Raw genomic sequence first — 15,897 nt, 5'->3', positions numbered from 1 at the left:
GACTGTCCCAGTGGGCAGGCATTGCTGCAATGTATCCTGGGATTGGGAATATATCCTGAGGGGCATGTGACAGGGTGACTTTTGGCAGGAGCAAAGTCCCAGGAGGAGGTAGACGGCTGTCTCTCCTCCTGCAGAGTGAGGAAGGTGGTTCAGATGATCAGCCTAGGGACCAGAAGTGGAGCTGGGCTGCGGAGGATCCAGTGTGCTTACCAGTGGAGCTGTTGGGCAGAGGACTTTGGGAAAAAACAGTATCGTGAGTACTGAGGGATCTGCCTAAGGGTCTGCCTAAGAGAGGGGACTACTCCAGAGAAGTCAGGGGATCAAGGAGCCAGCTCACTCAGAGTGTTACAGTAAAGGGGGTGCAAAGTAGTTAAACCCTGAAGATAGGGATAAAGAGGGTGCCAGGAAGGGCCCTGAAGTTGTATAGCAGTACAGTCTACCTCAGAGTACAGCTTGCCCCAGGATAGAGTTTACCTCAGGAAGCTTAAGAAAAACCTTTCACAGCCAAGGGCAAAGTGAAGCAGCGGCCTAGCCGTGACTAGTTCAGTTTCAACGTTACTCAGCATTACTCAGGGTTAACCAGTGTTACCCAGCATTTATTCAAGTCGTCCCTGCCTATTGTGCATAGTTCTATTCAGTTGGAGTATCCCACTCATCGCTTCTCCTATCCAAGTTCCAAATAATACATACAAACGATAGAAACCGGACTGATTCTTGTCTGAGGTAAAACACTTGGGAAAATGCCAGAATGTTCTATTGTAGGTAATGGTAACCCAGGGGAACCTGTAACAAGCAGCTCCCTTGGGAGTAATGCTATATATATTTATATATTCTTATATACAGTATATTTACAACTGTTTTGCTTTTAATTTCTATTTTAAACTGAATGGGTTATTTTACAAGGTGAGGGTTCACATATAATTTAATCCAATGGATTTTATAGCCAAAATGGCATGTTGCATCTCATCTAGAAACGGTGTTAATTCATTTATCATCGTGTGTACATAACAGTAACTTAAGAGACCTAATTACTTACATGAGTACTATGGTTGCTCACTGTATTTATTTTGGAGACACACCAAAATGGCAGAACTGGGAGGGCTTATATCTCAGTGAATAATAGTTTTATGGATTTAGATAAAGAGGCTCTGCGTGTAAAATCATGCTGCCCTTTTATACTAGTAAAGTGGAATAAAAACCGATAAGTGAAATGCTAGCAAAGGTTACATGATATTAAGGCGTGTGCTCTTTTGGCTGACAAGTCCAAATCTTTTAAGCTTGCTGTCATATTTCCCATTCCTCCACCTCTGAACTCTGGCAGCACTGAATTAAGCTACTGAAGTATTTTTGCTGAACAATGCATAGTTTCTTTTTTGCAGTACCTGGACATCTATACAGCTTCCTTGCCTGTGCAATATCTCCTTTACTGAGACGTGTTCGTTGACCTATAGGGGGCCTCACACCATTTTCATCGCGGGATGGAAGAATTGTATCCAGAAACATACCCCTAAAATTTGATACACACACAAAAAGAATCATCAGTTCTATTACACTCACATCATATAAACTTGGCTTTAAAAGCTACTTGTTTGCTTGACATTTACTAATGTGTTTGAAGCAGACCTTTTTATATAGAAAACATTGAACATAACACAATTGCAGCTATAAAGTTGCACAAACGTATGACTCCTGAACACAGTATTTACAGTATTATAAATCATAGCTCCTTTCCCTGAGCTCAGTATACTGTATATTAGACTGAGTGGAACTAGATCCTCTACTTATCTTATATTTCATTCTTTTCTTGGGATTCAAATTGCTCTCAAACTCTTTCTGATTTTCCTAAGTAAAGAACATCTGTTCTCAGCAAGACACATCTTTGGACCTCCTATTCAGGCCTTGTAGTACTCTTTAGTATTATTACCAAAAGTAGGTACTGCTTGACTTTTGAACTTGCTTATAAGTTAATACAAGGCTCAAATCGGTAAGTAGAAGAAGAGTAAAAGGGACGTCAAGTTAAAAGCAACATTTCTTTAGTTTGAACAGACAGCGGATTAAAGCCTAGTACACACTAGTAGGTTTTTTTTTTTTTTTCGTTCATCCCTGCAGGGCTGAATGAAAAAAATCTGACAACTCAGGAGGAGCAGCTGTACTAACTATATGATGTTAGTACAGCAATCTCCCCTGCTGTTCTATTGTGTTCTGACAGGGGGACAGCCTCCCATCAGAGCACTTCGATCAGGGTTCTCAGCCATTAGCTGATCTAACCTTTTTTGGTCATGCTCCTTCGACAGAAGCAAGCTTCTGTCAGACTGACTGTAGTACACATGGGCCAAATGTCAGGCAGCATCGGCCGGTTCAATAGAAACCGGCCGATGCTGCCTGACATTTGGCCCATGTGTACTAGGCTTTAGTCAAGTTTGAGATCCAGGATTCATAGTCCCAGCTTTATATCATCAATACCCACAATGGGGTTGATTTACTAAAACTGGTGCAGCTTTGCATAGAAACCAATCAGGTTTCAGGTTTTTTTTTTTTTATTGTCAAAGCTTAATTGAACAAGCTGAAGCTAGAAGATAATTGGCTTCCATGCAAAGCTGAATAAGATTTTGCACTCTCCAGTTTTAGTAAATTAACCCCGATAGATTGAAGAAGAGAAAAATACCAAACATGTGAAATCCAGTCACATAAACAATGTGTTAACTTTTGTAAAACTGCATTTTTTAACTTTTTTTCATGATGCCCCAGAGGAATTGCTTAATGAATACTAGAGCAAAGGAAGAGTGGAAATGTTTCTCATATTATTCAGTCAGATATCAGCTACCATTTTAAAATCTACACTTAAAAATAAGAGGTTAGATCTGATGAGCTGCTATGGGAAACAAATACACAATTTATACATGGCTAAAGTAACAATTAACTGTATTTATCAACAATAAAATTCTTATATATGTTAAAGGGCAGCAAGAGGAAGCAAAAGAGGTGAGTGTTCTATGTAAATTGCATTTGTCTTCTTGTTGCCAATCACCCAATCCACAGCTGTCCAATGTTCTATGCTTGTAAAGGCAAACTAAGTTACCCTCTATTAGAGGGGTACACAGGATTCACCATACCCAATAAGGCATCACAATTAATCAGAGTTAATTTCCTAGGTGTAAACACTTATGCCCCGTACACACGTTCCGATAATCGCATGACAAAACTCGCTTTCGACCTGATCGCACGATAATCTGATCATTAGTACACAGCCTTCGACAGCCGATCACGACAGTTGGTCCAACAAAATCCGAAGGGACAAACAGGAAAACTTCTGTCGTACGACAGCCTCGCGAACGACAATCGTTTCATCAGTACACTATGCGTAAAAATCGATCGTCAAAGACCGCGCATGCTCAGAAACACTAAAATAGCACGGAAAAAGCCTGGCTACCATTGTTTTTGTTTTGCAGCATCTGATACGTAGCTAAGCAACCAGGAAGCTTTTCCTGAATCGTACGACAAAAATCATACGGTTTGTACGCATTGTTGAATTTGATGTTAGTATCATGCAACAAAATGCGAACGATAAGTCGTCCAATTATCGGAACGTGTGTACGGGGCATTAGAAGATGATTTCTGAATTGTCTACACGAGTTGCATTAAATACATTTGCTGGGGTATGAAAAATCTTTACAACATGCACAATTATTTGTATGCATAATATTAGATCATGTCCTTTCATGGTATAGTACCTCCACTTTGGTTACATGGCCTCTGGTTGTAACATTATTATTACACAGCAGATGGCTAAAGTTGGGCCTTGGTTTTGTAAACATTCCATTTATGTATGAAGTTCTCAGTAAAAGTGTATAGCGGTGTAGGGAAATGTGAAAGTAAATAGATATGTGGGCTGCACTGTTGATTCTTTTCCTGCAGATGCTTGTTGCTTTGCTGTGTCTGACTTCAGCACTTCCTGACTCATTGACTTGGACAAATACGCAGCAACATAAAGGAGTTCTTGGTTGTGGGCTTAAAGTCTAGAAGTCACTGGATTAGCACTTTTAGCATGAAAAGCCAGTAATGGCAGCCTCCATGTTTCTGTCAGCACATGTCTCTTTTAAAGGCGATTTTAGCCTAAACTACTCAAACATAGGCACCCCTAAACATAGCCATTCCAAATATAGGCACTTTTAGCTTATGAAATTGCTGCCTCCAAAATGTAGTGTGCTTAAATGGAAATAGTTTTTATTCAGGTATTGAACAATAACCAATTATAATGATGATGCGCTATAAATATGTCAAAAGCAATTAAACCTTGAATAGTCCATGGTTATTGAAACCTGACAGATATGGGAATTTTTGGAGAGCGCTTACTGTTCATATTTTAAAGGGTCTTGGAAGAAACTTTACAAAATCCTAATGCTGATGTGGCCCTTGGACAGACTTCCATTTTGGCCAGTTAACTTCCATGTAATTCTTAGCTTTAAAATTCAGCAGATGCTGACTTTTCTTTAAAGATGTTATGCATGTGTGTGGGCACCATAAGGAAATGTTTACATGAGTTTTAAATCATCTCTTGAGATTACCTTTTCTTGTAAGCACATATCACATTTAAAATACAATCTAATCTACATTTTTGGGGTTGTTAAGGAGCTGTCTACTTGCAGCAAATACACTGCAGGTGAACAGCTTGACAACAATCTATCAGGAAACACCTTAAAGGGATTGTAAAGGCAGAAGGTTTTTGTTATCTTAATGCATTGTATGCATTAAGATAAAAAAACCTTTTGTGTGCAGCAGCCCCCCTAATACTTACCTGAGCCCATCTCTATCCAGCGATATTGCAGGAGTGTCTCAGCTGCCCGGGACTCCCCTCCTCATTGCCCGAGACAGCAGCGCGGCATGATTGACTCCGGCTGCTGTCAATAAAAGTCAGTCAGACAATCAGGAGAGAGAGGGGGCGGGGCCGGGTCACAGCTCCCTGTCTGAATGGACACAGAGAGCTGTGATTCGGCTCGGGAGAAGAAAGGGATCGGGGCCACTCTGTGCAAAACCAACTGCAAAGGGCAGGTGACTATAACATGTTTGTTACAAAAAAATTAAAATAAAACAAGACTTTTCAATCATTTTAACATTTAAATGTGATTTTAAGGAATTATGATATGGCCCACTTTTGACTTGAATTAAAAATGTAGCACTATATATATAAATAAATATATATATATATATATATATATATATATATATATACACAAAAATCCATACTAAAATGCAGACAAAACTAGTTATGCAGGCTATTGATGCAACTATTGTGGCGCTCTATTGTGCTTACTATTCTTAACCTTTACAGGTCTATTGGCATGTGAGCTTTTTTGCCTCATTGGTCCGTGATCTGGGTCTGTGGGCCGGGGCTTTTCTCCCCACTCGGTCGCCACACATTATCTCTTTATGGGACCATACCCTCCATAGTAATAAGCTAATACTTTGCTTTATATTTATGTGAGTATTATCCATTAACTCCTCCATTTCTGTTTTATCACAGCTTGGTGTTTGTGGCCACCCATCATAGTGGGGATGCCTATTTTTCACTCTAGGCACCCTAACCTTCATCTATAGCTTACTGATGCATGTTGCTACACTTTCTCGGAATTTTTCTCTTTTTATCTACCATCATCACTCTCATTAAGTAATATATGTGACACTAATCCTTGTATTAACTTGGGGTCCTTCTTAAACTATATTCATCTAGTTGCACGGAGGTGAAGTGCTGGACAACTACCCTCACCCTAGTTTTCCCTTCAAATTGACTCATTCTTAATCATTGTGTATCATACTTATTACATCATTTATTTTAGGCTATTCCAAGCTCTATACCCTACCCTATGATAGTTTGGACGTTTCTACTTGGCTCCTTGTCCCAACTACAGCGCTCCGATCCCCCTCGTTATTACTGTTTCCAGCCTTTATGGCCTGATTCATCATAAAGTTCTCTCACCTGTAATATCTTTCTCAGGTATGTATTTTGTTCAGTATATTGTTGCTGTTTTACTCATCCTTCCAGATATACCCCAGTCTACTACAACACCAAGCCTTGGTCCCTACGTCTGGCTTTGTGTCTCCGGGCATGGCTAGCACTCCTAAACGCTCAGGCTCCTTTCTCCTTAACCCCTCTTTCTTTTTCTCTCTCTCTTTTATTCTTCTTACTTTTCCTTCTTTTCCTTTTCATTACTTTTTCTTTTTTCTCTCCCCAGTTCAATCCTCCCCTTTCTTCTTTCCCTCTTCTTCTTGTCACCCGGCCCTCTTATTCTCACTTTCTTTACTCATTCTCTCCTGGTCCTCTGCTGTGACAAGGGTATGGCATGCAGCCTCAGAATGCAATTATGTGCTGACTGATTATTAGACCTACTCAGTCATGACTGTATAATAACTTGTCTTGTTTTGTGTTTTTTAAAAATGTAAACGTTGTGTCTTTACATAAGAATATTCATTGTCAATGCTTTGTCCTTATGCAGATGTTTGTCTTTACCATATGCTCCAGAAGAAGCTTAATAGGTTAAGCGAAACATGTAGAGCAGCTGGGATTCAACCTAACATCTGCGTCTACTATATACAGACGACCCTTTGGAGACGGCTATCCCATCTCCAGGGCCGCCTCATGAACACAGGTCATCTTTGTATCGCTTGTGAACAATGTATAATAACCAATATCTGATAAGGCTATGTGATTTGCACTACTTTTTGTAGGCCCTGCCGCCATACTGCAATTATCAACGTATATGACATGTTGCTTTTTTTATATGTCCCCTTTCTTTGTGGTTTATTATGTATGTGTTTTTTGTAAATTTTCTAATAAAGAATATACTATTTTATATTGGTGCCTATAAAGTCCAATCTCTTTCTCCCCTACTTTCAATATTGATGCAACTAGTTATTTTTACAGCACATACATAAAATCTCAAAGTTAGGAAGAAAAATATGCTTTAAAAACATATAACACCTAAATCAATCGAACCAATTTTTGTCAATGAATCACCTAATCACTGAAATTACAGGTTTCAGTGTTCCAGCATGAATGGTAAAAAGAAAAATCTGCAATATTTTTCTTTTTATTACCTACCATCTTTATTTTCAATGTGCGATGTCACCAAGCAAAATAATAGTCGATTATCAAATATGAGAAAGAGAATTAAAAGACAAAAATTATAACCTGAGGTTCCAACCTTGAGAAGGTGTTCCTTGCATAGTGCATGATGCTGTCAAAATCATATGGCTCTCCCTGAGAGTTCACCTCCCCAGGCTCCATTTTCAGAAAGTTGTATTCCTGACCTAGAAATTGGACACATTTAGCAAGTAAACAATATTTAAATTACCAACACATATTATATGACTAAAACTAAAATGTGTTGACATAAACATATATTTTTGACAGGGTCACTCTAAATGGTAAAGCCACATACAATCAGTCATTTACCTTTTTTTGTGTACTTAGGCAAGTTTAATTGTTTACTGTCTTATTGAGGTTTATAAAAAAGTGTGAGACCCCACATGTGAAACCTCAGCTCCAGTTAGTTTGCCATAAAAGCAACAGCCTCTACCTAGTTTAATGCAAGTCAAAGTGCAGCTGGGAGACCAAGTTCACAAAAAAAAAAAAAAAAAATCATTCATAACGTGTCAACAAAACATTTTTTTTATGTACGGAGTGTTTGTAAGATCAAAAAAAGAATTTTGTGGAGTCTCATATCATGGTCTCTCAATAGGGTAAAACATTAAAGTGGACAATCAGTAACTTTACTCTACAGACTGATAAGCCTCGTACACATGCAAAGAATTTCCGCCGACCGGTCGTCCGTCTTTTGTCCACAGTGCGTGTCTGTTGGTTGGAATGTGCTCTAGACTGCACACAAATTTTCCCGCACGACAGAATTCTACTTCAGAAGTGATGTCATGTGTTGGATTGCTTTCTATGTGTTCTTTCATCTCTGAGCATGCCTAGTCTAGAAGATTTTTCCCCATCGAAATCTGTACTAATGATACGAAAATCGGACGTGTTTTGATGGTCGACAAAAATTATATAGCCTGCACACCAGGATTTTTTCGGCCGAAAAGTCGGAGTCGGTTGTCTGAAACACCATACTAACAATCCGAAAATCGGCAGATCGGTCGTCGGACGAAAATTCCCGGCAGAATTTCTTCTCGTGTGTACGGGGCTTTAATCTGTATCAGTACATTTTTGACATGTCACAAAATACAGCAACAGTATTGTTTTTCATAAAAGCTCTACTTTTTCAGTAAAAGCCCCAGGCAAAACTGCCTAGGCTGGGATGTCATCTGCAGAAAGGTAAACGCATTCCCTTCATCTGCCCACCCCTAGTTATCAAACTGTTCTATAGCACAATCATGTATTAGACACCTGCTCCCGCTTTGTCCAATACATGATTGTTCCATCAGCCAGTATTGTAGTCCAGGAAATATGTGATGCCCTGTTTGTTTCCTGAACAAAAGATAGTAAAAGCAGATAATGTTATTGCCAAGGAAGTAATGTGATTAATAACCATATTACACCTTACTTATCACAAATGTGATGCTAGGTTGTTTTTTTGTTTTGTTTTTTTAATGCTTTTTATACTCTTTGTATACTTTTTGTGTTTTTTCAATTGCCTTTTTTAGATAAATATTCTTCTATTTAAAGCAAAGTGTGTTATAACTTCATTGGACCCCAGTGATGTAGAGTTTTTGGACTTTTGTAAACAAGATTAAATTGCTGTGGCATAATAGTTCAAATGCCATTTGTTACTACGGTAGTAATATATTTGTAAAACGATAAAAAGAAAATAGATACCCGGTTGTATATTTTCCCTGATGATTGTCACATGATCATCTCGATCCGGTCGAGTGTGCTCATGCCAAAAGCCAATCACATGGCCCAGCTCATGGACCACAATGCCAAATTTATCACAGTTTTTGCCAATTGATATTGCCTGGGGGCCATTTCCTCTTCGTCCCACATAAGAGCAGCACCTGTTGAATAAATGAAGCACAGCCATAACACCTAGAAGGAGTCACTGGTTCCCACTTAATTATTAACCTCTTTGCAGGCATTTCAAACAGTAAAGGAGTTAAGTTTATTAATAGACGAAACACTTGAATCATTTATTATATGTCACATCTGTTACACTCACAGATTTCCATCGTATCATAGCAACAACCGTCCTAGAACACTGCACAATGTATTGATTTTTACTAAAAATATGGTTCAGCATGGTGACATCTTATTATTTATCTTTAGCGCAAATGTTTAATTGTATCCTTGACAGCTTTCCTCTAAAATTTTTATTTCAATCTAGCTCAGTTAATCGACATAGATGATACATTTTCTAAAATGCTTTTCTAAGTGCATAATTTGTGATTCATAGTGAAATAAACAGTCCAACAAACATCAAAATGGGAGGATATCATGGGAATGGCCTTGAGCAATTTTTATATTTAGTATAGATATTTCAGTTGGATTTCTAGGCATTAATGTAGGCTGTTTAATGTTAACAGGGCACTGAGAGCTATCACATACTTAAGGCATTCAACTTTCTGGGCCCCTCGGCACTGTTTGAAAATTTCTTATTATGATAGTGTTTTGATTTTTTTAACAAAAAGTTCCAAATTTGTGTCAGTTCATGTTCTAATTTTAGGGCAACAGTTTTTAAAATTTTTGTAAATATTCCTTTTCTAAAAAAAAAAAAAAAAAAAGTGTATCTACTAGTGATTGTCCGATATCGATTTTTCGTTGCAGATACCGATATTTTGGCCATTGCATATCAGTATCGGCCAATATGGGCCGATATGTTGAAAATTTTTAAGATTTTGCAAAATAAACACAATTTTCTACACAAATCTGTTACTGAACATGTTAATGTTTGTTTATGAACCACGTGACTTCTGAGATCGTCATCGTATGCCGGACGGAGCGGTATCACCCGGGTGTCACTTACGGCAAGTGGGTGAGAGATACCGATCTGCCAGCAGATCTGCTAATGTGGAATTGCTTATATCTTTAATTTGTACATATGTGAGTGGCATATTCAATAACATTTGTAAACGAAATTATGCTATGTGACATTATTTTACCCTTACATGAGCAATATTTGGAATATTTGAAATATCGGCAATATCGGCCAGTTCCAAGGCCAATACAGATATATCGGCAAAAGTCAATATCGGCCCTCGATATATATCGGCCTTGCCAATAATCGGTCGATCCCTAGAATCTACACAATGCCACCCTGCCACCACATGTTGGATTTGGCCTTACAGTGCACACTCATCTAATGATTCACACTTATCGCATGCAATCCGATTGCAGACCCTGGCAAAATGGCTACCTGCGTCTGCCACCATGCACATTGCTTGTGTGTAGTTTCAATAAAAGCAGGCTAGTCACAATAATAATTGCAGGCATTCCCTCTTCACAATTTTGAACAGGAAAGCGGGCAGCCATTTTTGTAGAAGTCTGCATTATTACTGTACACAGTGTTCTCATTGTGAATAATTTCATTTTTGTTCAAACTGCTTGCAATAGGCAGACCTGTCATCACTAAAGCTGGACACACACTATACAATTTTCTTTATATTTTTTCCTTTAGATTTCCCAAAACCATATAATATGAGGTCAAACCTAAACACTTTTAATTTGTATGCAATCTGGCAGGCCCTTGCACTACATAGTTAAAGGTAAATCTAAAGGAAATCTAACAACAAAAGTTGTATAGTGTGTATCCAGCTTAAGGCTGCATTCACATGAATATGTGTTGTATGTAAAATGTAACCACACACTGTCTGTTGGTTGTGCCTTGTTGCAATACATTTTTAATGGCACCCAATGCCCCAGTCTCTTAGTGCACCAAAAGGCATGTAATGAAGAACTGAAGCATTGAAAAATGTTAAAAAACATTTGTCAATCTGTTGTTTGGCCTCTGGATGAGCATTGAAAGACCACTAAATTGACTACGACCTGAATATAAGTTATTAGATAAACACTCCATTCATCTTAAAAATATAACCTATGGTTTTGAAATAATAAAAGTCTATTTCTACTACCATTTGCCAAAATGAAATATTGATTTACCTAAAGTCAAAAAAATTGTTACATTAAAGTGACCTTAAAGGCAGAAGGTTTTTTTTTACCTTAATGCATTCTATGCATTAGGATAAAAAAAACCTTCTGTGTGCAGCAGCCCCCCTCAGCCCCGCTAATACTTACATGAGCCCCATCTTGATCCAACAATGTTGCACAAGAGCCTCGGCTGTCCAGGACTCTCCTTCCTCATTGGCTGAGGCAGCAGTGGGCGCCATAGGCTCCCACTGTTGTCAATAAAATTCAGTGAGTCAATGAGGAGAGAGAGGCTGAGGGGCAGAGCCGTTTCTGAATGGAAACACAGAGCAATGGCTCAGCTCGGGTGCCCCCATAGCAAGCTCCTTGCTGTGGGGGCACTCAGCAGGAGGAAGGGGCCAGGAATGCTGGCAAGGGAACCGAGAAGAGGAGGATCAGGGCTGCTCTGGGCAAAACCACTGCACAGAGCAGGTAAGTATGATATTTTTGTTATTTTTAAACAAAAAAAAAGACTTCAATATTACTTTAACCCCTTCTGGACCGCCCATGCAGATATACTGCAGCAGGGCGACCCCTGTGCGAAATCACGTACATGTATGTGATTTTGTGCACTGGGTCTGGGGCACGTGCGCACACCAACCGGCATACCTGCTCCCGCTTTGTCCAATCAGTGGGCCGATGTTCACAGGCACCCAGCAATCATTCTCAGGAGAGGCATAACGGCTGTCTGCCTATGTAAACAAGGCAGACTGCCATTCTGTGAGAGGGGAAGATGGAGGTCTTATGTTTCTGCTAAGCAGGAACATGAGTCTCTGTCTTCCCCCAATCAAAGCATCCCCCACACTGTTAGAAAGCATTCCTAGGAGCACATTTAACCCTTTGATCGCTCCTGCTGTTAACCCCTTCCCTGCAAACTAGACCCAAAAAAGTGTCACTTAGTGTCAGATTTTTCCATCACAATATCGCAGTCTAGCTAAAAATCGCTGATCACTGCCATTACTAGTAAAAACATAAAAAAAAAAAATATATTGTTTTTTTTTTTTTTTTTTTTTCAAAACTGTTGGATTTTTTGTTTATAGCGCAAAAAATAGAAACTGCAGAGGTGATCAAATGCAACCAAAATTAAACTCTATTTGTGAGGAAAAAAGGACAATAATTTTATTTGGGTAAAGCTTTGCATGACCTTGCAATTGTCAGGTAAAGTAAGGCAGTGCCATATTGCAAAAAATAGCCTGGTCATGAAGGGGGGTAAACCTTTCAGGGCTGAAGAGATTAAAATGTCCCTGCAGAACTCCAATGCTTGGAGAAAAAAGAGAAGCAGGAACAAGTCATTTTACCTCTTATTTGTCTTCCATGCCACTGAAAACCGATTCATATCATAAAATCATATGACCAAATGTTTACAAGAGGTAAAGCAAAGTTAGTGCATGCTAAATGGAGATTATATCTATGTACGTCTAGGATGAGATTTACTGCCCAGACTCCTAAAAATACCTTGTAATGCATATTATCATGGCACTGGAATTTACTGATAATGATCAACTACATTTTCATTTACATGTCCATTCATTTAAGGGGGAGGAAAAAGGTGTTCCAATGTACCATGCCCCACAATACTAAATGGAAAATACTGCTGATTTACAGTAACAGAAAATGTGCTACAAAGTCTGCATTTGTATTCCCTTTTTTAAAATTTTACATTTGGGACTTTAAATTGATTGCCATCAATATAATAGATGATAACTCCATTGTTCAAATTCACATATGCATGTTTTTGAAGTCGTAATGGCACTGTGATAAGAAACAATCCACCATTCACATTTGTATTTTACAAGTTCACGTGGCTGATGTGCAGAATGTTAATTTATTCTCCCCTCTTTTTCACTATTACAGAAGTTTCCAAAATGTTTAGTTATTTCACTGTGCCATGTAACGTACCAAAATGCCATTTGTTTCTGAAGGAAAAGCAGATATTGACAAAACTATGCCCAGAATACCTGAAATGGCCACAGTAACTTTAAAACACATTGTCCTTCTTATAATACTCAGAGACATAAAGTAACTTTGCAAACATAACCTTTGTTTTTTTTCCACTTGCAGTGCCTTGCGAAAGTATTCGGCCCCCTAGAACTTTTCGACCTTTTGCCACATTTCAGGCTTCAAACATAAAGATATAAAACTGTAATTTTTTGTGAAGAATCAACAATAAGTGGGACACAATCATGAAGTGGAACGAAATGTATTGGATATTTCAAACTTTTTTAACAAATAAAAAATTGAAAAATTGGGCGTGCAAAATTATTCAGCCCCCTTAAGTTAATACTTTGTAGTGCCACCTTTTGCTGCGATTTTAGCTGTAAGTCGCTTGGGGTATGTCTCTATCAGTTTTGCACATCAAGAGACTGAAATGTTTGCCCATTCTTCCTTGCAAAACAGCTCAAGCTCAGTAAGCTTGGATGGAGAGCGTTTGTGAACAGCAGTTTTCAGTTCTTTCCACAGATTCTCGATTGGATTCAGGTCTGGACTTTGACTTGGCCATTCTAACACCTGGATATGTTTATTTGTGAACCATTCCATTGTAGATTTTGCTTTATGTTTTGGATCATTGTCTTGTTGGAAGACAAATCTCCGTCCCAGTCTCAGGTCTTTTGCAGACTCCATCAGGTTTTCTTCTAGAATGGTCCTGTATTTGGCTCCATCCATCTTCCCATCAATTTTAACCATCTTCCCTGTCCCTGCTGAAGAAAAGCAGGCCCAAACCATGATGCTGCCGCCACCATGTTTGACAGTGGGGATGGTGTGTTCAGGGTGATGAGCTGTGTTGCTTTTATGCCAAACGTAAAGTTTTGCATTGTTGCCCAAAAGTTCAATTTTGGTTTCATCTGACCAGAGCACCTTCTTCCACATGTTTGGTGTGTCTCCCAGGTGGCTTGGGGCAAACTTTAAACAACACTTTTTATGGATATCTTTAAGAAATACCTTTCTTCTTGCCACTCTTCCATAAAGGCCAGATTTTTGAAGTATACAACTGATTGTTGTCCTATGGACAGAGTCTCCCACCTCAGCTGTAGATCTCTGCAGTTCATCCAGAGTGATCATGGGCCTCTTGGCTGCATCTCTGATCAGTCTTCTCCATGTATGAGCTGAAATTTTAGAGGGACGGCCAGGTCTTCATAGATTTGCAGTGGTCTGATACTCCTTCCATTTCAATATTATCACTTGCACAGTGCTCCTTGGGATGTTTAAAGCTTGGGAAATCTTTTTGTATCCAAATCCAGCTTTAAACTTCTTCACAACAGTATCTCGGACCTGCCTGGTGTGTTCCTTGTTCTTCATGATGCTCTCTGCGCTTTAAACGGACCTCTGAGACTATCACAGTGCAGGTGCATTTATAAGGAGACTTGATTACACACAGGTGGATTCTATTTATCATCATTAGTCATTTAGGTCAACATTGGATCATTCAGAGATCCTCACTGAACTTCTGGAGAGAGTTGGCTGCACTGAAAGTAAAGGGGCTGAATAATTTTGCACGCCCAATTTTTCAGTTTTTTATTTGTTAACAAAGTTTGAAATATCCAATAAATTTCATTCCACTTCATGATTGTGTCCCACTTGTTGTTGATTCTTCACAAAAAATTACAGTTTTATATCTTTATGTTTGACGCCTGAAATGTGTCAAAAGGTCGAAAAGTTCAAGGGGGCAAAATACTTTCGTACGGCACTGTAGCAAAGCCCAAATGCACCAACTAAACTTAAACTACTTCTTACCACTGTTAACCGCAAAAAAAAATTGACAAGATAGTAAAACAGAAATACTTACCCACAAGGCCTATATGTAAACACAATGTAACTCTCCTCATCAGTGCGCTCTATAAATGTCACACAGGTATGTTTCTCCCAGTGTCTCATGGCCTGCTTGAACATAGCCCTCTGGCTGCCTAGAGGAAATGCACAAGGGAAAGAAAATGCAACAATTTTAAATATGTTGGGCTGTTGCATAAAAAATATATTTTTTATCATTTACTTTTTTTTTCCTGTTTTTTTTTTTTTTTTTCACGTGTCTGTTTAGTGCTTAGAATTATGTCACTGCATTGTTATCATCATCAGTGTGGATTACCATGCAGTTTAATGTTCACCACGTGTGTAAAGAGGCTGAAATCAGTCTAGGATTAATGAGACCAGAATAGATTTCCTTTTAATCTTCCATGTGGCCACAGGCAAAGATGTCCAAAATCATATGCCTGGAACTGTTTTTTTTTTTTTTTAAAAGAACCACAAAATAATTTTAATGTATGAATACAGAGTTAACATTTACAGTTTGTGGAAGTCAAGGGGAAGTCAAAATGCTAAAATTGCTAAATAATAAAACCAATGCTGATAGAGGGCAACATTTAGATATAGGTAAAGGTCAAGTTGCACATTTTATTACATATATCATGAGTGTGTGTGCAGTTAAAACTGTGTCAGTGTTAGGTTAGACTAGATTTGTTCATACTGTAGATTAAGAGGCACTTGTCCAATGTACTTCTTTTGCAATGCATGCAGTCCTGTCATACACATGTGACAGTGAAAACTGCTGCAGTAGCTGTGCCTGGGTTGGTTATCTGCAAGCCACTGTCCTATATCTAAGTTAGCAAAATTAACAGTTTAAAAGGTACCTAATTAATGAACAGGCACCAGCTAAGAACAGTGAAAAGGTGTGGAGAAATAGTGCTCAAGCTCCAGAGTACTGCATCACAGTTATAAGAAAAAGAAGGGGTCAAAAACCCCACCCTAATAGTTATGCTTGTTTGGCTAAAAGTGGAGATATAAGT

The 15,897-nt window shown here is 38.6% G+C and overlaps 1 protein-coding gene across 1 annotated transcript in view; it reads right to left on the bottom strand.

The window, feature by feature from the left end:
• Positions 1–15,897, bottom strand: part of TLL1 (tolloid like 1) — a 234,205-nt gene that overhangs the window by 93,796 nt on the left and 124,512 nt on the right. Inside the window, exons 5-8 of the mRNA XM_082268794.1 lie at positions 14,904–15,021; positions 8,819–8,997; positions 7,200–7,305; positions 1,383–1,507 (exon numbers count right to left, since the gene is read on the bottom strand). Of these exons, the coding sequence (XP_082124920.1) occupies positions 1,383–1,507; positions 7,200–7,305; positions 8,819–8,997; positions 14,904–15,021 (528 nt within the window). The remainder of the gene's footprint in view (positions 1–1,382; positions 1,508–7,199; positions 7,306–8,818; positions 8,998–14,903; positions 15,022–15,897) is intronic.

The sequence above is a fragment of the Pelophylax lessonae genome, assembly GCF_965119305.1.
Source record: "Pelophylax lessonae genome assembly, chromosome: 1".
Lineage (NCBI taxonomy): Eukaryota > Metazoa > Chordata > Amphibia > Anura > Ranidae > Pelophylax > Pelophylax lessonae.
This window is presented reverse-complemented; position numbering and strand designations above follow the sequence as displayed.